The sequence below is a fragment of the Amblyomma mixtum genome, chromosome 5, assembly GCF_055824585.1.
Source record: "Amblyomma mixtum isolate Tamu chromosome 5, ASM5582458v1, whole genome shotgun sequence".
In the NCBI taxonomy this organism is placed as follows: domain Eukaryota; kingdom Metazoa; phylum Arthropoda; class Arachnida; order Ixodida; family Ixodidae; genus Amblyomma; species Amblyomma mixtum.
The window spans coordinates 72,462,331-72,486,300 of NC_143016.1; the positions used below are offsets into that span (position 1 = coordinate 72,462,331).

Consider the following 23,970-nt stretch of genomic DNA (forward strand, 5'->3'; position numbering starts at 1 on the left):
CTTAAGTAGTACATGTATGCTGCTCGAAAGGCTGAATGGTATTACACCATCTGAAACATTCTGTGGCAAACGGTTGGCATAGTAGATGATGATGATGAAAACTTTATTTATAACAAGGGAGTTTTGGACACGTCGGTCCTTGGGCCCCCACACGCATGACGCTGGCAGCCCGGCCGGTGGCGATGGCTTGCTTGGCCGGGTCCTCGGAGCGCAGTAGGGTCTCCCAAGCCTCCCATGAGGTAAGGTGCTCCAGGCCCCGCGGGGGAGGATCCGCCGGGCAGAGGAAAAGAATATGGTCGAGGGTGGCTTTGGGGTGGTGGCAGAGGGTACAGGAAGGGTTCGTGTGGACTGGGTGATATCGCGAGCGTACGAGGTCTGTTAGAAAAGTATCCGACTTTATTTTTTTTTTGCGAACACCTGATGGATATGAAACAAGCGCGCTTGCACCAGCCGACGTTGAGCCTTCGTGCGCATGTACGTATACTTTCCGGCCTGCCGATAGCGTCAGTCGCTGCGAGGCAGCGTTTGAGTGAGGCAGTGCGCAGTGCTCTCGTCGGTTTTTTATTACAAGGAAAATGGCGGAGTGACAGGAGCAGCGCTACTGCATCAAATTTTGCCAGAAATGGGATGACAACCAAGTGGAAACTGTTCGGAATATTCAGTGCGGCTTTCGGTGAAGACGCGCGGTGCCGGCACCTACAACTACGACGCCGAGGGCTTCTCGACCGAACGAGTTGTTACACTGGTGCGTAAACGACTTTGTGTGGGATACTGAAAAGAAGTACACAGATAAGAGGTCGCGCTCACACTTTCAACCACAACATATCGCATTAACAGCTGCCGCTGAATATCGCGTTGACATGGTATATCGCGTTGACAAGGTATGGGAATCCACAATAGATGGCAGGAACTAGCTGGGGCGGAAAGAATCGCAAAGCTAGAAAATCTGAGCCAGGCAAAAAGGCAGTGCTTTAGCTCTGGTTAAACCGGGTAAATTGCGTTAGCAATGGTGCGCGCGTTCTTCTGGCGATTCTTTGGCGCGGCGCCTTCGCCTGGTAGCATTGCGGCGTTCCTGAGCCGTCAGGTGTAGAGATTCATCGGTGACCGGTGACGTGAGGTAGAACGTTGTGAAGGGCTATATGAAGGAGCGAGTTGGTCGACCATATTCGCTCATCTAAAGGTCAAACGTAACTGCGACCGGGTCACGCGAAGGCTTGAAAGTGCGAGCAGTATTGCTTTAGCAATAAAAGTAAAAAAATCTGTGGCTTAGCTTGCTTAAGCCCGCTAATTGCGAAAGCAATATCCGTACGTACGCCATGGTACAGCTCGTAGTGTAGCTGGTGGTGGTGCTTGTGGTTAGACTTGTGGTGATGCATCGCTTATACAATCCAATCCAATTCAATCCACTCCAATCCAATGCAATCCAAACCAATCCCATCCAATCCATTCCAATCCAATCCAATTCATTCCACTCCAATCCAATCCATTCCAATCCACTCCTATCCAATCCAATGTAATCTATTCTAAATATAGTGCCTAGAATATACTAATTCTAATCTAATGTAATCTAATCAAATCCAATCCAGTCCAGTCCAATCCAATCCAATCCAATCCAATCCAATTAAATCCAATCCAATCCAATCCAATCTAATCTAATCCAATCTAATCCAATCTAATCCAATGCAATGCAATCAAGGTCAAATGAAGGTCAATGGTGGTCACCGCCGCGGCGCGATGGTGGCCACCGGCCGCGGCACGATGGTGGTCACCAGCCGCGGCACACAACGGCGTGAAAGTGCAAGTAGTATTGCTTTCGCAATAAAATCTCTGCCTCTCCCGTAACCCAACAGAGTAAGCATGAAATGCAGGACGATGCAGTTGATGATGATGATGAAAAGCCTTTATTTAATAATAGAGGTGAGGCTCTCTTAAAGAGCCCCACAATGGGTGGAGTCCCTATTCCGGGACCCCATTGGAGAAGCCGCCAGCTTAGCCCTCTTGACCAAAGCCTTTTGGGCCTGAAGGTCCGAGCAGCCAAGCAGGGCCGCCTCCCATTCCTCTCTGGTAGGGTTGGGGTGGGGGGAGAGAGTTGAGTTGCGCTGGCAAGCCCAAACTATGTGGTAGGTGTCAGCCACCTCGCCACAGTGTTTGCACCTGCCAGTGAACGCGGGATCGAAGTGTTTTAATACTGCCGGGCACAGCATTGTATTAGTTAATAGTCTAAGTAGAACGCGTTCGTTTGCTTTCCCCAGTCCCTTTGCAGGGGCTGGGTACACGCGGGGCCTATCCTTATAATAAGATGTTATATCTTTGAACGAGAGTAAAGATCCACATTCAGGTTTCAGGTGCTCAGGAGCCAATGGGAACGCCCCGTGAATGAGTGCTCGGGCCGCCGCGTCTGCAGCTTCGTGCTTCGTTTCCTGCAAGGCCCTGATGGCCCGGAGTCCAAACTACGCAGCGGGGAGTAGGATCGGTGTCTCGGCTGCAGTTCCTTAGTATTCTTTATCCAGCCAGTTCCTTAGTTATCCAGCCAGCCTCATAATTTTTACACTCCGAGCGCGAGTCTGTTATGATGTGTTTTGATTTGGTATCAGAAGCAGCTAGGCCGATAGCAACCTCTTCAGCTTGTGTTGTGCCTGGGGCTCGAAAGGAGAGCCCATCCACCTGTATTCCTTGATGTATGACCGCGGCCGTGCACCACCCCCCGTGGGTCGGCCCGACTACATCTACGTAGTAGACACCTTGCTTGTTGCCATAGAGGCGCGCTAAGGTTTCCGCCCTAGCCTGGGGACGACCACTATGGTCTTCCTTATCCATCTTAGTGGGGAGGAGTCGAACTCTGACGGCGCGTCTCCAGAGCTGGGGCACTCGGACCCGCTCCTGAATGTGGAAATCGTGTTGGATGTGAAGCTGGGCCAAGTCCCGGCCCGACTTCGTTTGGGCTAGCCTCGTGTATTGATTTGTGAGATGGAATTCCTTGAGCTCCTGAAAGGTGTTCACCACTCCCAATGCAAGAAGTCTCGCATTGGAGTGAGTGAAGAAACTTTATTTCCGCCAGAAGAAGACCCCTGCCCCTCCGGGTCCGCACGCAGGCGTCCGGGGAGGGGCAGCGTCGCAGCTGGAAGACTAGCAACGGTATAGTCGCGCAGCTTCTGCTGCCAGGCGGGTAGCGTATCGTTGTATGCTAAGGTCGGCACTTCTAAATATGGTCTCCCATTCCTCTGCATTATTGATTCTGCCATATCCTGGGGCACTGGGGCATTTCCATAGTATGTGTTCGAGTGTAGCGGTATGCCCGCAGAACTCGCACACCTCCGCATCCTCCCTCGTGTCACCTCCTGTCCAGCTCCTCCAGAGCGGGGATGCGAAGTTTCTAGCTTGGAGTCTTCTCCAGTCATAGGCCTCAGCCGAGCTTACGAGGTGGAGACAGGAAGGTCAAGTGCCCTCTTCGTCATTTTACGGAGTATTACCTCAACTTTGTCTTCGTCGTGCTTCCGCAAGTGTAGATAAGAGACCGAATAGAGAATTTGGCTGATTACGAAAGCATGGGCCAGCCGAACTGCATCCCTGCTTCGCAAACCCCCTCTCTTATTGGAGACGCGACGGACCATAAGGCCCACCTGGTCTCCAATTTTGCGGAGCTTGTGCAATGTTGTGTCTACTCTTCTTTGGTTATGAATGAAGAGTCCGAGTATTCGAATTTCTTTGGCCTCATGTATGGGGCCACTTGTTAAGGAGAGATGTATTTTGGTATTGTCCTTAGGTGATGCCCTAAGGTGTACAAATTCAGATTTGCTGGGTGCGCATTGGAGACCACAGTGCCCTGCGTAGCGATCCACTACGTGAGCGGCTGTTTGCAGGCATTCCTCCATGCGCCCTAAGTTTCCCTTTGTCTGTCGAGCCTGTGTGAGCGGCCTTTTGAGAGGCCGCGTCTGAATTAGTGTGTTAATGATGCAGTGGTCACTGCCTAGTGTGTCTTCTGTATTGTTCCAGAAGCGTACGAGACACAGGCCTGTTCGAAACTGTCTGAAGTGCGTAGAGGAGAAAGCGTTTTCTGCACCACTTTGCCTATGTGACACTGGTGACGTCACCACTAGATGACGTCACACATAATTGATGACGAAGTAATGACAAATTACTAATTAGTGACTGATTACTGATTAATGTCTAAATACTAATTAACTGCTATTAATGACGCTTAACCTTCGCCTTTAGGAGTGGAACGCGACAGCGTGTTGTAGCGCTGCCAGGCAGTCCACGGAACGCCACCACTCGTTCGGCGCGTTGCCTTGCCCTTTGAACGCGACGCTTTTTTTGAGAAAAGAAAATTACGCAGTAATTCTCTGTGAACTCAGTGGACACCCGAACTGCACCGTACAAGGGAGAAACGCCACCACCCGTTCGGCGCGATGCCCTGCCCTTTGAACTCAAGGCTTTTTGAGGAAAGGAAATAAAGCAGTAATTCTCTGCCATCTCGGTGGACACCCGAACCGCACCGTAAAGGAAGGGAGGAACGCCACCACCCGTTCGGAGGAGGAGGAAAATTTTATTACTATTTGCAGTGAGAGGTGGGGGCAGCGAGCCGGACCCCACCTTCACCCCACTCGAGAGGACTTGGAAGCTGCCCTGCGCGGCTGCTCCGAACTCCAAGCCCAGCAGGCATTGGTGGCTTGAGCCCGGGCCGCTGCGGAAGCTACAGGGCCCTTCCGGCCCGCCCCTTACAAAAACTAGGAGGGATCCCTAGTCCGGGATCCCTGTAGCTTCCGGAGCGGCCCGGGCTCAAGCCACGAATGCCTGTTGGGCTTGGACTTCGGAGCAGCCGCGCAGAGCAACTTCCCAGTCCTCTCGAGTGGGGTGGAGGTGGGGTGGGTAGGCAGGATTGAAAGGGCATGCCCACATCATGTGGTAGGTGTCGGAAAACTCCTCCTCACAGTGCGGACACGCGCCCGAGAAAAAAGAATTGAAGTGCTTAAGTACAGCCGGGCACAGTACAGTATTGGTATAGAGGCGGAAAAGACAGCGCTCCTCTCCCCTGGTGAGGCCTTTAGAGGGATAGGGATAGAGGTCATGCAAGTTGTAATAAAGAGAAGTGATCTCCCTAAATGTGGTGGCTGGATTGTAATTGAATTCCGGATCTGGCTGGGGATGATGCGATGCCCGGTGAGTAAGCGCGCGGGCGGCAGCGTCGGCAGCCTCATTCCCCTCAAGACCCTCGTGAGCCGGAGCCCACACGATGGTACAATGGGTCAGAAACCCTGTGTACTCGCATGCGTGGAGAATTTTCAAAAGCACGGTCTGGAATATACCCTTGCTCAATATTGTGGCAGGCGCCCCTGGAGTCCGTGATAATGACTCGGGACTCGCGATCTGCGGCGGCCAGTGCAATGGTGATCTCTTCCGCAAATGTAATGTTTAGGGCACGGAAAGTAAGGCCCTGAACTGCAGTGTTTTGGTGGATGACGGCCGCCGTGTATCAACAACCATGGTGTGGGTCTGCCGCATCCACATAGAAGACACCTGGCTTATGGCCATATTGTTGAGAAATAAGCTACCGGCGCTTGTATGCCGGTCCTGTAGGAGGGCTTAGAGTGTCTCGTTAAAACTCGTTAAATCTCGTACGGTGCCCGGATGCTCTCGTTCCAGCTCCCTGATGTGTGGAATTCAGTGCCCGGATGAGTGGCATTCAGTGCCCAGATGTTGGCGCTCGCTCTCGGCGTTACGTCACCACACTGCCGACAACCGGAGCTAAAAGCATCTCATGCTTAAAACTGCGGTGAAAGGGGCACCCTTCATCGCATAATTTGGGAATGCGCAGATTCCCTGGGCGAGAAGCCTGGGGAGTTTCGCTCCAGTGACTACCCGCCATCCAGCAGAGAGCCACCCGCCTGTCGGATGAGACTGAGATGAAACAATGCAACTTCAGTGGCTAGTCTGCGGATCATCGCCTACCCGCGTCCCAGGCCTGCGTGCCGGGTCCGGGGATCTTGGGGCTCCTTCTCAGCGGACCTATAAAGTTTTATTCGTTCATTCACTACAGTGCTAACGCCAGCCTTCCACAAGAGTCGGACGAATGCAGAAGCACCGATTTTATTGCATTTTCATACCTCACGTGACCTATAGCCCTCTTTGAAGTGTCACTCATCGTTCGCCTTTTGAAAACGAAACCGAAATAGCACGAGAATGAAATTCGATTATAAATTATTTAGGATCCTAGGAGCATGCCACGTGGTAAACCTTGTATAGAGATGCCTTAACACACATTACAAAGAAGAAATAGGCACCCAAAACTTAGGTGTGTATATTCATTCAACTGGTAAGTTTATTCTAAAGGAGACACTGAATTGTATGACATCATGCGGAACATTCTGTGGCAAACGGTTGGCGTGATATGATTTTTCCGACGCGCAGTGCCGACAACTACAACTACCACTACTGCTACGACACCGAAGGCTTTTCGACCGAACGAGCTGTTTACGCATTTGATAACAGGTCATTAGGTAATCTACAAAGCATGCATTGTCTTATCTGTTTTCACCTGTTCTCTTACCTCTGTGGCAAGTGGCCTCACTGTACAGGCCGGCTGACAGTGCAGCTCGCCGCTAGTAAAGTGCCTTCATTAATACTTCTTCCACGCGCTTCGAGACATCATGGTACTTATGGTCTTCCAGAAAACCATGGCGCGTACCCATGGTGGGGTTTTGGCCAAGACGCAGGCGGCGACTGGCAGGTGCTAAGCGTGAAAATACAAACGAAATAAAATAAAAATAAAAATTCAGATTCGAAGATTGAAATGTAAAAGACCACATTACACTCGCACAACCTGGCCCTGCATAAACTTATTTTCTTTTTTCCGGGAAAAACTGTCATCACCATCATCATGACGAGCATCGTCATTCGACTTGCTGCTCGAGCAGCTCATTCGTCTCGAGACGCTGCCTAGTGCGCCTCGCTCGCTTGATTCAGGAACAGGCACAATCATTCTGAGTGCTTCCGGCAGCTATAAGAATATATCTTCCAGGTGAGAATTTCTTCTCATTAATGGCCGTAGTTCCTGTCTCACATCGGTTCCCGCTGCCGAACTTGTTTTGACCTACTCAACGTTGTTGTGTAGTGCAGCTTGAAGCGACACGTAGGCATTCAGAGCTACTCCTCTCAAGCCGGACTTCCCTGTTGCGACGGTGGCTTTATTTCCGCGAGCGGAAAGGCGCACCATAAGGTCAAGATTTTGTTTGCCCATAGTGGTCGGTTTTCGACCTTGAGGGTTGTAACGTAAGACCCACTAAGGACAATTTCTAAGAATCCATTTCGAGTCGCTATAGATTGTTCTGCGCGTCAGACAGATAGGACATCCGTTTGCTTCGAGCTATTTAAAGTGCCATTGCTTGTCGTCAAAAAATTTACTGCCAATTTGCGCAGTTAATCAAATGGGAAGTAGGTGTTCTAGAACTGCTAAGCCCTGCTATGCTTTATAAGTGACGCAGTGCCCTGGCGTTCTATGAGGCCGCTTCGCCTTCTGACGTGCGACGCGCGTCGCCAACGGTTCCTCTGCGCTTCGAACTCACGGAGAGACAGATAGGCAAGATACGGCATGCACGAAGCAAGTAAGAGTTTTATTCCCAATCTAATCTTAATCTCCGAGTAAAAGGATATTTAGAACACGCTCAAGCTTTGCCTTCGAGAGTGGAACGCCTTCATGAGTGGAACGCGAAAGCGTGTCACCGCTACCAAGGAGTCCACGGAACTCCATTGCACGCTCGCCGCGTCGCATTGCGCTGTGGTCAGTTCGAAAACTGGTTCTTTGAGGAAATAAAATGACAGTAAAATCCCCTTACCGCGCATTCCGCGAGTTTCTCTCACCAGGTCGCTTTGACCTTGATAGACCTTCAGCTGCTCCAGAGCTGCGCCGAAACCAACATAAGAGCGGGTGTTTTGGAAACAAGACACATAACTGTCCCCCTGGGACAGTGGATACCTCAGTCGCGCTTTAAGCGACGTGGCGATAGTGACAGATGTGCGCTTCAGGCATTCGCATTGTCAACGTGATGTGCGCTGCTGATGTTGGTATTGACAACGTTGTGGCAGAAACACGGCAAGAGCTATAAGCCTTCTGTGGCGTTCATTGTGTTTACTGGCGTTAGCGTCGTCAACGTTTTAAACGCCGATAATTTTGAGGAAAGGATGGGCGCATAACTGGCTCCCTGGGTCAGTGGACGCTTTATTCGCGATTTGAGGTACAGGGTCAATCATACAAAGTGAGCACGGCTCCGCGTGGCCACGTAGTACCTGCGGAGTGCCATTGCATCTAACCCGTTCATGAATCAATGCACAGTGGGGCACAAAAAAATTACGAGGAACTTTAGCGGCTAAAGTGCTGAAAGGCGAAAGCCTGAGTGCTGTATTCTGCTACGTGATTGTTAACTACACATTTTGTTGGTGCATTAATTAACTGCCAATTAATGACGCTTAAGCTTCGCCTTTAGAAGTGGAACGCGACAGCGTGTTGTAGCGCTGCCACGGAGTCCAAGGAACGCCACCACCCGTTCGGCGCGATGCGTTGCCCTTTGAACGCAACGCTTTTTGAGGAAAGGAAATGGGGCTGTAATTCTCTGTCATCTCGGTGGACACTTGAGCCGCACCGTACAGGAAGGGAGGAAGTGTGAGTGAAAGAAGAAAGAGGGGCCGTAATGAAGAAAATGAAAATTGTATTTGAGGAAAGGAAGTTGCGCAGTAACTGTCTCACATATTTCGGTGGACACCCGTCAAAATTCGCGCGTCGTGACGTCGCGACAATTTGGACCAATTTGAAACGCGGACAATTACGCCTTGCTCGTAGGTAAATTGGTTTCTGAGGAAAGGAAATGTATCTGTCTCTCATATCTCGGTGGACACCTAAACCTCACCGTAACGGGAAGGGAGGAAGATGGGAGTGAACGAACACCGTATTCACTAGACGCACCTTTGTTCATTCCCAACCATCGTGCTGGCATGGCGGAGTGGAAGCGTGCTCGACTCACACTCCGGAGACCGGGGTTCGATTCCCAAGCTCGGCCAATTTCTTAATTTTTATTTATTTATCTGGTTGGACTAGAAAGGTTAATTAGACTAATTAGTTAAGTAAGCAATTAACTAAATTCAAACTTCCTTGGAGCATTACTATACGACCCCTTTAATTGGTTGCATGGTTAGTAGCCAAAGTATAATTGGCCCCGATTGAAATTCGCGCCATGTGACGTGACGACCGTTTCGACCAACTGAAAAGCGTGACATTCTCTGTCGACAGCTCCTGCTTACAACGATGAGGCATTAAAGGCTTCCGCCTTAAAAGAGAGACCTCGACGTGGTGGTGCTTGTCATCTGCCCCTTTGCACAGGTTTGCTGCCGGCTTGGTCACAATGCTGATCCGCGTGTGCGCAGCCACGCGGAGCCGTGTTCCCTCTAAGTGTGATTGACCCTGTACGTGGGGTGGTGAGAGACATATGGGCTGCGCGCGTTAGCTCTGACAATGTTGCGGCAGGCACGCCGCACTGCAGCAGTAGGCCGCAGCGTTCACTGGCTGTGAAACCTCTCGCGATCAACCCACCTGCCAAGGTGGCAGGGCGGGCGCGCTGCCTATCCATTGTCCAGAACGCACTCAACGTTTGTTTTATTGGTTTATTGGGCTTTAACAACCCGAAGCAACTCAGGCTATGACAGACGCCGTAGTGAAGGGCTCCGGAAATGTAGACCACCTGTGGTTTTTTAACGTGCACTGACATCGCACAGCACACGGGTCTCTAGAATTTCACCATCGAAATTCAGCCGCCGCGACCGGGACGAACCCGCGTCTTGCGGGTCAGCAGCCGAGCGACGTAACCACTGAGCCACCGCGACGGTAGAGACGCCAAGCCGTGTCTAGTTGCCCGATACACCACAGGATTTGCTCTCTAAACAGGTTCAACAGTAGTTAAACAATAGTTAAACAGTAGTTAAACAGTAGTTAAACCGTAGATTAAACCGCAGCTATTCTTGTTACGCCGCCCAACATTATGTTGACGGTTCCCCCGTTTTTAGGTCGCAGTTTTGAATCCCTGCCGTGAGCTAGGCTCTAACAAATCATTTTATTTTGCACGAAACGCTGAAGCTTACGGCACTATCCGAACATTCTGCGCAAAGTCTTTTAAGGCGAGAGCCTTTAATGGCTCATACTGTCGTGACCAAGACGTTAGCAAATTTGTCCGCGTTTCAGATTGGTCGAAATGGTCGTGACGTCACTGCGCGCGAATTTTGACGGGTGTCCACCGAAATATGAGAAAGTTACTGCGCAATTTATTTTCCTCAAATGCAAACAATTTTTGACTGGTGTCCACCGAGATATGTGAGACAGCTACTGCGTAATTTCCTTTCCTCAAATACAATTCTAATTTTCTTCATTACGGCCAATCTTTATTTCACTCCACTTCCTGCCTTCCTGTACGGGGCGATTCAGGTGTCCACCGGGATGACAGAGAATTACAGCGCCATTTCCTTTCCTCAAAAGGCGTTGCGTTCATGGGGCAAGGCATCGCGCCGAACGAGTGGTGGCGTTTCGTGGACTCCCTGGAAGCGCTACAACACGCTGTCGCGCTCAACTGCTAAAGGCAAAGATTAAGCGTCATTAATTGGCAGTTAACTAATGCACCAACAGAATGTGAAGTGCACAATCAGGTAGCAGAATGTAGCACTCAGGCTTTCGCCTTTCACCACTTTAGCCGCTAAAGTTCCTCGTAATTTTTACGCACCCCCGGATTATTGTCCCATTCGAGGTCCCTACTGCTAATACTACTACGCCGATGTGTTTTCGTCCGTATGAGCTGTATACGCTGTCGCGCAAAAATTTTTTTTGAGGAAAGGAAATCACGCAGTAACTGGCTCACAAGCGCAGTAAAGGAATGGATAAAGGAGAGATTGCAAGAAGAAAGGAAGAAACATATACCGTAGTGGAGGTCTCCGGAATAATTTCGACTACGTGGGGAGCTTTGCGTGCACTGACATCGCACAGCACACGGGCGGCTTTTGCGTATCGCCTCCTCCAAAAACGCGGCCGCCACAGTCGGGTTTCTCTCGGTTTTGAAAAAAAAAGGAAAAGTGCGTAGCTAGTTGTCTATGGCGCCACGAACGTCCACTAAAATGAGTTACGCTCTTAGTCGGCGTTCGTTGTTGTGGCGTATCGCACAGCCAGACGGGGTTGGCGTCTGTAGCGGTGTAGTTCACTATGGCGCCACGCACGTCGACTAAAACCAGTTACGAAGCTTCCAGTAGGCGTTCAGTGTTCGTGGTGTATCGGGCAGCTAGACGGGATTGGTGTCTGTAACGTTAGTGCGTTCCGTACGCTGGATAGGCAGCTGGATAATTCAGGCACTGGATAGGCCATAGTATTAAAGATTTCGCTTTAAAAGGCACCGAAAGATCCCCCCATGTGGTCAAAAATTATTTCGGTGCTCTCCCCTAAGTCATCTTCCTTTCTTCTTTCAATCCCTCCGTTATCCTTACCTTTACGGCGCGGTTCGGGTGTCCACCGAGATATGACACAGTCGCTGCGTCAGTTCCATTCAAAACAAATTTGCAATTTTCGTTTAATGCGAAAGCAATACTACTCCCAAGAACGGCCTTTCGCGTAGCGGCGGCCACTCGGCACGTTTGAGCTTTAGAATGACCCCTGACGTCATACCATGCCTAGTGACGTCTTAGAGTGACGTCATACCAGCAGTCAGAGACGGGCTACCAACTCGGCTCGTCGGGAAACGGCGGCCGCTTGGCACGGCGCGCCGCGCTCCTCCCGCTAGAGGCGCTGCACATGCAGTATAGAACACCTGCTTTCCAAACCTACTAGGCTTAACAAAAGCTAAGCCCCCGCCAATTTTTTTCCTAGTACATATCCCACCTTCCACCAAAATATGGTGACTTCACAATAAAAGGCATCTTTACCCGTTTTACACAGTTTCAAAACTTAGTTTCGCGGCAACAAACCATACTAACTTGACCACTTCTCTTTTCAGTCTTCAAAAAATTTATGCATGAGAGAATGCCGCTTCCTTGCCTCATTCCTGCCTCCGAGTTGTATGTTCTCCGCCAGTCGTAATGTTTTAACTTACATTTCAGGCAGTAATGGGTAGCTTCGAAGTTATCTCAGCCGCACGTTAGGGCGCTGTTGGGGTCGTTGCTGACTTAAATCTATGATAGACAGCATGCGTCCTTCGAAAATTGACTCCTTTTGTTCTCCACGTCATGGAGCTCCCACCATTTTTCAAACCATTTTGAAGCGAAGCTAAATCCTTCAATGTAAACAGAGGCCTGTTACCAACGCTAGCAGCTATCTCATTTATCCGAAGGCGGAAAGTTTGGACACGCCTGACCACACATTTGGAGCAAAGCTCTAAAACTGAAGCTATAACAGCCTCTTGTTACTAGCGGATGAATTCGAAACGGATAATACAGCGGTGGCTGCGTAGATAAGTGTTACTTGCTTAAGGTAGTCAGCTTAAGTTTTATTGTTTCTGTTTCTGGTTTTTCAGCTGGTACTTCTGCAGCCTGGAAGGGGAGCGCTTTTGACTTCGTTCATTTCAGACTAAAGGAATTTGCTGCCTAAAAATAGCTGCTGCCTGACTCATCTTTGCTAGAGCAATATGGCTATGAGCATAAATCCAGTAATTCTTCCTTCCGAATTTTAGTTCTCTTTATGGACTGATCTAGTTAGACAAACTGAACCCTTTGTCGTTTGCATTGTTTCAACTTATATCTACTTTCTACCAGCTCTTCGCAAGCTCCTGAGATTCAGGTGCGTCTTCATTGCATTGGTTTGGTTTGGTTTGGTTTATTGTGTTTAACGTTCCGAAGCAACTCATGCTACGAGGGACTCTGTAGTGAAAGGCTCCGGAAATATTGACCACCTGGGTTCACTAACGAGCACTAACATCGCAAAGCACACGGGCCTCGCCGTTCCCATTCTAGAAGGCATTTATTGCACAAAGTAAAGTATGCGTCTAAATTTATACCAAACCTTGCTTGAAGTAGCCGCAAACGGGGTACATGTAAAGCATTACTAAGCATGGCTCTGTGTTCTAAAGAAACGGTGTTGAAAACGGGCCTTCCCTTCGGCTGCAAAATTTCTTAGCGTCGATTTCTGCTCAAAGCCATTCTCCGTGTAACTCATCTTTGAATCTACTACTGTCTCTTCCATGGCAACTCTTGTACAGGCATGGGCATGCACCGAGACGAAGCTGCTCGCAGCCAACATATACCTAGAAAACATGTGCTCCGCCCACTCTCTTCGCCTGATGCCGGTGATGGAGACGACAGCAATGCAGCCGGGCACCGAGACATCTCCGTAGTGAACGAAAGGACGACAGACTTGCTCCCCACAGCACTCGCCACAGTGAATCCTTGCAGCCATGGCCAGCAGGAGGACTTGCATGCTAAGCTGCTTTCTCTGTGCTTGCAGCTGACCGATGGGGACTCCACGGCTCAGGTATGTGATGAACGCCTTTAGAACCTGCCGCTTGCATTACTTGAATGCTAAAGCACATAACATTTCTTCTCGGCTCCGCAGTGAAGTGTTCTTTTTCCTATCGACTTATACAGAAATTTCGGTGTCATTGCACCTTGAAAACAGGGGCGTTATTTGAAATATGCCTCCCTTCAATGCACTGATGTGGAGTGTATTATCAATACCGAAAGCTAGGAACGATACAAAGCAAACATTCTACTTATACTCAGTAACAGCCGTTTCAGCGCAGCGGCGACGTACAAAATTCCAGGACGCGCAAGCCGCATCGGAAATCTACATTTTTTTCTGGTGTATTCCCTGATTTCGGGCATTACTTTCAAACTTGAGAGCTGTGAGGTTTCAGGTGAAGCTTATTGGACAACAATAATATAAGTAAAATTATTATTTGAAGTTAGTACCCTAGGAGGTCCCATGGCTAAAACACCGTCACGAGGACCTCCTAACACAAAATAGGTAGTTTAGAAAGATACCAAGACAGTAGTTACTAGTTACAAACAACGATAAAAGACAATCATAACATCGCGTATGTACAAACGAAGGCAAGAAGCATGAAATAACAAAAATGGATCAAGAAACGGAAAAATAATACATTAGGGCACACACCGTTAGTCCATAATCTGCAATTCCAGAATGTGTTAAATACGATGCAAAAAAATACAACTGTCGCATGATGATTTAACTTCGTTTGGTAAAGCGTTCCATATTGTAACACTAGCGAATATTTCGGAGAATTTTCTATAATTAGTTCGAACTTCCGGTAGGATAATGTTGAAAGTTAAGACGCTGATGATGATGATGAAAACGTTTATTAAAGCCACAATGCCTTAGTTGAAGGGAAGGCTGATCGGGTTCCTAGTCCGGGACGCCGTTGGTGAAAGCCGCTGCCCGTGCTCTGGCGACGAGGGCTCTTTGTTCCTCGAGGTCCGAGCTGGACAGGGCCGCCTCCCAGCCCTCCCGCGTTGGCTGATTTATGATCTCAATGCTGAGGAAACCTAGTTTCATTATCAGTGGAAAAATAGTTGTGAAAGTCTTCTAGCTCTAAGTCACGACGAATGATTCGATAAACAATACCTGAAAATTCTAATTTATGTCATTGGCTAAAGGGCAGAATATGTAGACTGAAGTAAAGCGGCAAGGAATGAAAGCGAAATGGGCTAAACATCAATAATCGAAGTGCTTGATTTTGGAGACGTGTGCAAGTGAAATGAGGTGATCAGTGCAAACATGACACCTATGAATATTCCCTGCTTTTCCCGCGCCTTCGAGAGCGTTCTCACCTACAATGAAATGAAATTCACTTCGGGTATGTTTCCCTTTATTTCTTCGAAAGAAGCAAGAACACACGGCCAATGCATTGGGCACACGGCGACGAGGCGGCGCAGGGCTGCAACTAAGAGGAAAAATCAACGAAACTGAGGACACCGCGGCTCTCATCCAACTGGCAGCGAGCGTTGCGTGCAAGGAATCCACTAACACCTGCAAGGGCACCAGGGATGGAAACGGCGCTAAATGCATCGGTGAGCCACAGGTGGATTATCTCACTATTAACATAGCGGGGCACATCGTTCTATTGCCCTTACAGAGAGGTATACTTTGCCAGCTTCAGGCCATAGGTTAAATCAAGATAAGTATCACTCGATAATAAAATAATGCAATAAAAGTGTTCCCCTACACGGGTATGTATGGCGAGTGCATAAATACTGCGCGTTTCTCGTAACAGTCTGCTTAGCGCTGCGGCAAGTTTCAAATGCAAACAGTTCCTTTGGCTTGAAGCGATAGTGGCACTGCGAAAATTGAATATGATTGCGAAACACCGACCACCAAAGAAGAGTTCCCCATGTTAGGGTTAGTCGCAGAAGCTTATGCTGACAAGCTTCATGAAATGTTCAAGTGTGTCTCAAACCCTCAACTTCAACTATTCTCAAAACTGGCCGCAGAGCACGAATTATCATCAAGTGAGCCTGTTTTGCATTATAGCTTGCTTGGTTTGGTTTGGTTTTATGGGGTTTAACGTCCCAAAGAGACTAAGGCTATGAGAGACGCCGTTGTGGAGGGCTCTCATACTACGGCGTCTCTCATAGCCTTAGTCGCTTACGCTTATGTGAGCCAGTAATTGAATGCACGGCCGATCGTAATTAAGCCAACAGGAATCTTTTGAGACGCTTCATTCAAACTCTTTGAGAGGCCTTAAGTAAACATGGCGTAGAGTTGTCCTGACTAATATGAAACAATCCCACCGACCTACGCAGCCACCTGCTCCTTCGGGACAGCGGGCGACATCGTCCGTGGCCCTTGTTCGTGTCCCTCGTTCGCTGCCCATAGTCGCCGTGTCCACCAGGCGAGTGCAGACCTGCGACGAGAGCCCCCGTGCAGCGAAACTCTGCACGGCACAGCAAGCAGCCTGCATGGTCGCTGTGTGCCAAGCCGTGCAGTGTTCGGTCCCGTCTGAGGACTACTTGGCCCCAGAGATCGGTGCTGGTAAGTCGAATGTGACGAAGCAGGACTGATGTGTGGAATGAAAATTAACACAGCTAGGACCTGCGAGATGCTGAAGCCATTTTTCCGCACCAATTATTTCCAGTGGACCTCCGCCACCATCAGAACTCGGGTGTTCCAACTCATTCGCGGGTACAGAGAACGCAACGCACTCATCATCATAGTGGAATTCCAGTTACCAGTCTCAACCGTAGTTTTGACTAGAGTAATCATCGAGAGCTCCACAGGATATACGAGAGGCTGCGAAAGATTTCGATTTGCTTTTAAGATTGCGGCGAGATTTTAAGATTTTGCTCGCCGCTTTACGCAGTGCATCGTTAACGATGTTAACAGGGTGAGAAATCTGCCCTTTGGAAACTGTCTGGCAGCGTTCTCAATACAGAATATTACCGACGTTCCTGCTGATATTTACCGCCGGTAAGGAGCTTAAGTTCTCCATTTCATCCGCTTCACACAGTACGGAAAAATACAGCTATGCTGCTGGCTTCTGGCCGTTCTCCGAGTTTTCAATGTCGAGAGGGCCTGTCGGCGAGGAGGCGCATATATGCTTCTCGTGAAAAGGTGTTCTTTTTTTAGTACTTCTGAGCTAGTAGCTCAGGAAGATTCTACAGTTTTCTACGCACGCCTGACCGCAAGGTAAAAAACGGTGTAACTAAAGAATGCATTGCGAATGCGATGAGCCTTGCTCCGTATCCCTTCAGACATCTGCGGTAAATGAAACCCAAACACTAGAAGACAAATGTTAGTTACCAGAGAGGGAATACAGACGGGATCAGTCAGCATTTTCTACGGTCCCTCTTTGCATTTTTCGAAGTGCCACTCAACTGAGACTAATTTTCACTGCACCTAACTGAGATCTTTTCGATTTGCTCTCTGAACTGGTCTCTCGCTCTGAATTTGACCCTCTAGCTTCAGAGACGGCTTAAATGTCTTACTTCAGCGCCCACCCTTGCCATTTCCTGCGATTTGCAACAATCCGCCAGTTTACTTTTTTTTCCCCCGAAAACAATGGGCGCATCTAACATCTGAACTCTTAGCTGGACTTTGTCCTTATGTTTTGGTGGAACAGTGCCAGTACAGAATCGTGCGCTTGCCAGAGGACACTATTAGGTACAGGCTACGTTTCGATACGTAGCGGGGCCTTAGATCGGATCAAATCGAGTCGTTTTGAACGCTGACGACAGTAGTGGTCGTGCTAGCGGAGCAACTTGCAGTGCTAGGGCGTATTTTGTCAAAAGCAATGAGGCATAGAAAACAAAAGGAAAACACAAGAATTTCACAGAACGAACATACTAAAAGCCGCGGACAATGTAATGAGAAAAATTACAACAAGCACAGCAGTCTACACACTTCATTGCAAATGACACCAGCAGATTGTATTGCAGCAGCAATACATTGCAATTCCGCACAAAGTATCAGAAGCCTGCGGACCTATACGGCAGTAGTTGCTTCGTAGTTTGAGCATCCAAAAAGCATGTGAGAGGGGCGGGTTTCGGTTTCCAGTGCTATTGGGTACCCATCGGTGATATAATGCGTAGGAGCTCCCCGTGACCAAATTTTCGCTGATCTCGCATGTAATGCTTGAGAAATGGTTCACTGACCACAGTTTACAATTGTAGATCGAAACACCTTGTGCCATGGCGCTTCTTGGTCGATGCTGCACTTGCGCAAAAAGGTTCATCATCATCATCAAGCCTCCTAGCGTGAAATTTTTTGTATGATGCGCGGGTGTGAAAAAGGCCCTGGATTGCCTTTAAATTGACAATCACCCGATGTTACCTGGCTTCGAAGATTTAGAGAAGATACCCAGTTACTGTGCTAAATGTTTAACGTCTAATTGGCTGACTCTTTATCGCATTCGCAGTACTTAAATGCATCGTCTACTCTGATTTCTCTATTTCACGAAGAAGCGCACATATCGGAGGAGAGACCGCCAGCAAAAAATAATCCACTGATGTATTAAGAGTATCCTGCAATTAATAAGTGCCTAGGGCCTTTGAGGTTCATTTCATATAAATGATCCTTCGACTCAAGTTTATCTGCTCTTTATGGAGACCTAATGATGACGATTTTGCATTCTAGTGGCCTAAGAGTGGCTTTACGAAAAGAGCGTCATGGCACAAGGTACTTCTCTTTACAATTAATGCGAGGCTTGCAACCCATTTCCAACCATTTCGGCCACAAGGAGCTAAGCAGGAAGGAGGCCAGGCGAAAGCTAATCCCACTGCATCATCGTATGGTACCCGGTAGCACCGGGCACCGAACCCCGTATCTCCCGCATGCGAAGTGGATACTCAAACCATTAGAACATCGCTGCAGTCTTTCATTCACTCTGAATTTTTTTGACCCTGGAGTCTGTGCATTGTCGCTACTGTGACCGCATGCCGCTTTTCCAACTTGTGTGGTCCGATAGCAAAGCATATTAGAGATTATGCAAGCTTATATTAGCATAACTTGCATATCAATGACACATAAATCAGATTTATATAGGTGGCCCCTCTATTTTGGAATTTCAATGGCTAACTTTATGTAAAATGTTTGTAATACACGGTTACCGAGACATGTTGGGAACACCAAGCATGGATGCGTCTCATCGACCGTGTATATACGACGCCTCAGATACCACTGCAGTGCGCAGTTTGCGCTATCCACTATCTAGACGTTCACGTTCTCTCACCTAGTATGGTCTAGCCTGCACGTCGCTCATTGTCAGTGACAGAACATTTCGAGGTCAGCAATATGGATGTCTCTAGTTTTGTCCTCGTATGGGGGCTCTTGTTCGTGACCCAAATGATCGCATGAACAGCGCTGCCCGTTAACCCATTCTACGCAGGTATGAGTACCTCCAGGCTGACGCCGCTCTGTCTGACACGACGCACTGACACACGGCCGCTCAAGTGGCCGTGTTCGATTCGATAAAAAGGCTGAGCTGGACTGCCTACACGAGGAAATGCGGCAGTTTTGCCGAATTCTTGCTGAAGGCCGTCGACCAGCGGTACCTGGACCGTGCAGCACCGCTTCTGAGAAGCTGGGATTTTGTCTGCGGCGATGCACCAACAGGCGCCTCGCGGAAAACTTCAGGCCTCAGTAAAGGCCTGCTTTTGAAAATTCGCATTAGTTTGTAATCGATTTCGTATATTTGATTAACATCATTCCGCGAATAAATCACCTACTGAAACGAAGAAACGTAGTTGTGTGTGACGACGCAGACTAACCGATTTGATGCACTGGTGACTCCCGAAGTTTTTGTTGTGGCTGACGCTATAGCTGGCATACGTCGCCCTTGCTGAGCTGTGGAGTTAAATTTATTGTGCACAGCGAAAACCCATACCCATGCACGGCATTGAACCAGCTATTAGAATTCTTATATCAATGCTGTTCATGATGCAAAGACGGGCTTAATCTCTATCTAAAGATTCTTCACTTGCAGTGGGAATTGAGCATGACTTGCTATTACACAAACGCAAACTTGTTAGAGACAAGCACGAAGATCACAATTCTTGCACCCTTCCTGTCGACCAGATATCAGAGAGCCATGTCTACACCTCACTGAATTAGAGTTTCAATAACGCACCTGAAGTGTGGTTATATGTCGTGTAATGCATGAAAAAACTACAATATAATCGCTGCTTCATCGTTTTCTCATCTACAACACGGAAAAAAGGAAAGACGTAGACATACTTTAGTGTAGAGAAACTCTCGTCCAGACAGTAAACGAGATAAAAAACCTAGGAATGTTCATTCAAGGAAATTGACAAATGAAGGCCCTTTAGGAAATTAGAAAGTTACACGCCACAAGTCACGGTCATATTCAGGATTGTCTCGCTCGGAGACCACGGTCTCAACGACCGAAGCCTCCTGAAAGTGACCCAAGCTTACATCATCAGTCTCATATGCTCCACCACAACCTTTTTAAAGAAACAAAATGGAGAGAGAGAGAATCGACGCCATAATTAGGAAATTTGTCAAGCGAGCACTAGGACTCCCTATATCCATTTCTACGCAGAAGATGGAAGGTATGGGAATCCACAATAGATTGCAGGGACTAGCGCAGGTGGTAACATCGCGCAGCTAGAAATCTAAACCAGCTGATTATGAAAACTTTATTTGGAACAAGGGAGTTTTGGACACGTCGGTCCTTGGACCTCCGCACGGCCCCACTGCACTCAAACGTTCGTGCCCCGGAGGCTCATGACGCTGGTAGCCCGGCATGTGGCGATGGTTTGCTTGGCCGGGTCCTCGGAGCGCAGTAGGGTCTCCCAAGCCTCCCAAGTGGTAAAGTGCTCCAGGCCCCGCGGGGGAGGATCCGCCGTGCAGAGGAAAAGAATATGGTCGAGAGTGACTTTGGGGTGATGGCAGAGGGTACAGGAAGGGTTCGTGTGGACTGGGTGATAACTCGAGCTTATATAAGGGGAGGCCAAAGTGCGTGTTTGGAGCCGCCTCCAAAGTGTCTAATTGTCGAGGGAGACATGAGGTGGGGGGTAGAGCTGACGCTCGGCTTTGAAGGCCTGCGTCATTTCACGCAATGAGTGCATGCGCTCCCGTGAGAACCCCAGGTCGGAGGCCGCCGGGGCCCGGTTGAGAGAAGCTCGGGCTAAAGCGGGTGCGGCCTCGTTTTCGGGATTCCCGGTGTGGGCAGGCACCCATATCAGCTCCACATGGCGGGGCTGGTGCGCGGCGAGGGAGTCCAGTATGCGAAATGCAGGGACGTGAACTCTCCCGCGAGCAAAATTTAGTATTGCAGTTTTAGAATCAGACTATATGCCGACCCACCGTGCGTGTGATGGCCAGGGCAATGGTGGCCTCTTCGGCCTCCTCGGAAGCGGCAGCGGCGGATATGTGAAGGGTGACAATCAGTTGGAAGAAGGGGTTTGTGATGGCTACAACCGCGTCTTCGCCTGTGCATGCAGCATCCACCCAAACGGCATACGGTTCCGCGCCATAGTGTTTGTGGAGCGCCCCAGCGCGAGCTCTGCGTCTGAGCCAGACAAAAACGGGGAGAACCATCCTCTGTTGGATTGGCCTCCAACCAGAGGGAGGTCAACTCAAAAAAAAAAAAAAAATCTGCCCTGACACGCAGTATCTACTGACCACACCTCTACTGAGGAACATGCGCCCCGTACACATCAAAGAACGCAGAAAAAAACAGCGAAAACCATGGACAAAAACTGCCGACGATTACGTTATTTGTGAACGCGAAATTTGAGCGCGGCTAATTAGCTGCCTCCGCTTTTCGTTAGATTGAGGCACAAAATTGCAGCAAGACATGCGTGTGCATTAACAAGCTACTTGTTATTTTAAACACATTTTCCTTCTTCAAGGAAAACACCACTAACAATTCCAGATTGCCATGAAAGAAGCTTTGTGGTCGAACAAAGAGATGGATATATGCTCGACTTTCTGCAGCAATGCTTGGTTCTCAAAGATGTGTATGCAAGTATTTCGCGAGGTTGTCACTGCCGTTTCGAAGCGTTACGAGGTTGCCACCCTGGCAGGTGGTAATTAATGGTTGATCACGAACATTTGCTCACCGTTCTCAGCGCTAACACCTGCAACCATCTCTGCAGCCTGTCTTCACTCCACCTACAAGCGTGATTCAGGCGACCACTGTCCCTGGGAGCCAGTTATACGAACTTCCTTTCCTTAAAATGATCGGAGTGTAAAAATTCGCCGTGGTTTACCTCTGGTTAAATCTGGAGTGACGTGATAGCTACAGCTGTTGTTGTTGTTGTTATCCGTTGAAAAGATGACACATACCAACAGTGGGGGATCGGCCAAGAATCGGGAGGTAAAGGTTGCTGTTCACCTGTACATACTAAAGGCAAAAGAAAAGCACACGGGAGAGCAACGGGGAAGTTACCACAAGGAGGGCAGGGAGTGAAAAAAAGATATGAGTTTGGATTGGAGAGAGAGAAAGAGAAAAAAAAAGCAAGAGATTAATTCCAAATATAATAAAGCACAGCAAAGAAAATACTGTAAGCTTTAGCAAGGCAGTCTATGAGATTCCAGGAAGAAATTTTGAACAGCGTCACAAACCGACCTGTGGCTGAACCCGAGCATGGTGGCGCCAAATTATTGCAGGAGTGGGGTGCTCAAATTAAGGCCAAGATGTTGTAAGCGCAACTCCGGTAGTCTTCTTCTCAAAGAGGTGAAACGACGACAATGGAGCCCAAAATTATCGATTGATTCAGGCTCACGGCAAAATGCACAGAGGGGAGATAACGCCAAACGAGACCTTTGCAGATAGCAATTTAGAGGGCGGGATACGGCAGCGCAACCTCGTCAGAGATACTTCTAGCTGCCGAGATTGACAAATTTTCCTGCTCCAGGAATATCGCAGATGCTGATATTCCGCCGATGTTAAAGGTGCTGCGTATTGCGCGCTTAATAACGGTTGTCGCCGGAACCAACATGCTGTGATATACGCTGTAGCCGGGATGATGGGCAACACGGGATCGCCTAGGGAACCCTATGCGAGGTTATCCACGATCTCATTTACTGTCACGCTTCTGTGACCGGGTACCCATATCAAATGAACGACGCTCAAATGCGAAGGAAGGAGCGATAAAAAAGCGCTTAAATTGGGACAGTCAACATGCGATGCGACGGACGAATACTAAGATTAAAAATTGGTAATGACTCACTGCAGTAATAGAAGGACCTAGCTAGCGCAGAGCAAGTACTACTGCCAGAAACTCTGCTTGAAAAATGGGGATGAAATCCGGAAGGCACACCGAAAAGGACCAGTCTAAATTCGCACATAAAATTCCCACACCTGAATTTTCGTTGCATTGAGAGGCGTCGGTTCCTATTAAAATTTTTGTAGGTAGGGCACTTAAATGATTTTCTAATCGTCCATTTAGAATACGGGGTTGTATAAAAGTTTTGCGTTTTGAGGGAAAATGTTGTCGAAAACAATGTGCACAGAGGATCCACTGCTTAGTGCTGGAAGGATGTTGTACATTTGCACGTTTAAAAGCTCAAGTACACTTTGCTCGAAAACAACCTGTGAGGTTTGAAAACGAGGACCACGGACACCAAAAAAGGAGGTCGGCTGGCACCAGAAAATGCTCTGCGAACGGTCAAAATGGGATTCATAAATTTTGAGGTGAGTCTGCGCAGTTAGAAAGTGAAATCGGGATAAGAGAGGGGTAATGCGAGCTTCAAGGTATAGCACATTGGTAGCCACAAATTTGGGGACGCCAAGCCACATCCGAAGCACATCTCCCTCCTAAAGGATGAGAGGACGAAATTTTTATGCGAAGCATATTACTAGAGCTACACTACAGCCCGTCGAGCTCGGCGGTGGAGCTACCATTGACCTTTAGTGTGACCACGTGACACCACGTGACAACATGACGTCACAGCAGAGGAGAGATGGGCTGCCGGCTCGCGCGGTCGGCCGCGGCGGTGGAGGCTCCACATCAGAGCAAATGATCAGAGGCGCGGCGGCTGACCACGTGACAACATGACGTCACATCAAAGGAGAGATGGGCTGCCGGCTCGCGCGGTCGGCCGCTGCGGTGGAGGCTCCACATCAGAGGCGCTGCAGCTGACCACGTGACGCTAGAGCAGCGGTATAAAGCTGAGCTTGCCTCGCTCTCCGGGCACTTACGAGGCGGCCAGGTGTTGGGATGCCGCCTAGAAGCAGGGCTGATTTGAACGAGAAGCGAAAGCTTCAGCGTGCCACAGAGACCGATGAAGAGCGGGATGAACGTCTGGCTAAGCTGCGTGCTTAATATGCGGCTCGGCGACAACGTTCTACAACAACTGAAGAACAAAGCGAGGAACTTACCAAGCCTAGCCATCAATATGCTTCGCATGTGACTAGGCTTAACCTTAGCTAAGCCTCAGCCATTTTTTATGTATCCGAGCCTGAAAACAACACAGAGCCGAATTCTGAAATTGGCCTGACATACATTATGTAAATCATTTAGAGCGTGTCCCTGCGT

At 48.9% G+C, this 23,970-nt stretch overlaps 1 protein-coding gene across 4 annotated transcripts; it reads left to right on the top strand.

The window, feature by feature from the left end:
• The first annotated feature begins 642 nt into the window (after positions 1-642).
• LOC149342654 (uncharacterized) lies at positions 643-19,204 on the top strand. Of its 4 annotated transcripts, none has more exons than XM_089545100.1 (5): positions 643-745; positions 13,212-13,483; positions 14,853-15,039; positions 15,772-16,000; positions 18,852-19,204. In XM_089545100.1, the coding sequence occupies exons 2-4, from the start codon at positions 13,214-13,216 to the stop codon at positions 15,969-15,971; spliced, it is 657 nt and encodes a 218-aa protein (XP_089401226.1). In that variant the 5' UTR covers positions 643-745; positions 13,212-13,213; the 3' UTR covers positions 15,972-16,000; positions 18,852-19,204. The 4 variants fall into 4 exon arrangements, with proteins under 4 accessions (XP_089401226.1, XP_089401224.1, XP_089401227.1 ...); XM_089545098.1 differs by lacking the exon at positions 643-745 and adding an exon at positions 6,899-7,018; XM_089545101.1 differs by lacking the exon at positions 643-745 and adding an exon at positions 6,899-7,018 and having other exon boundaries at positions 14,856-15,039.
• The last annotated feature ends 4,766 nt before the right edge of the window (positions 19,205-23,970 follow it).

Bases quoted from the DNA above. Each gene is read 5' to 3' on its own strand.
- LOC149342654 (XM_089545100.1), top strand. From the start codon at position 13,214: ATGGGCATGCACCGAGACGAAGCTGCTCGCAGCCAACATATACCTAGA. The intron at 13,484-14,852 runs GTATGTGATGAA...TTTCTTCGAAAG, and splicing joins ATGGGGACTCCACGGCTCAG to AAGCAAGAACACACGGCCAA. The intron at 15,040-15,771 runs GTGAGCCACAGG...CGACCTACGCAG, and splicing joins AAACGGCGCTAAATGCATCG to CCACCTGCTCCTTCGGGACA.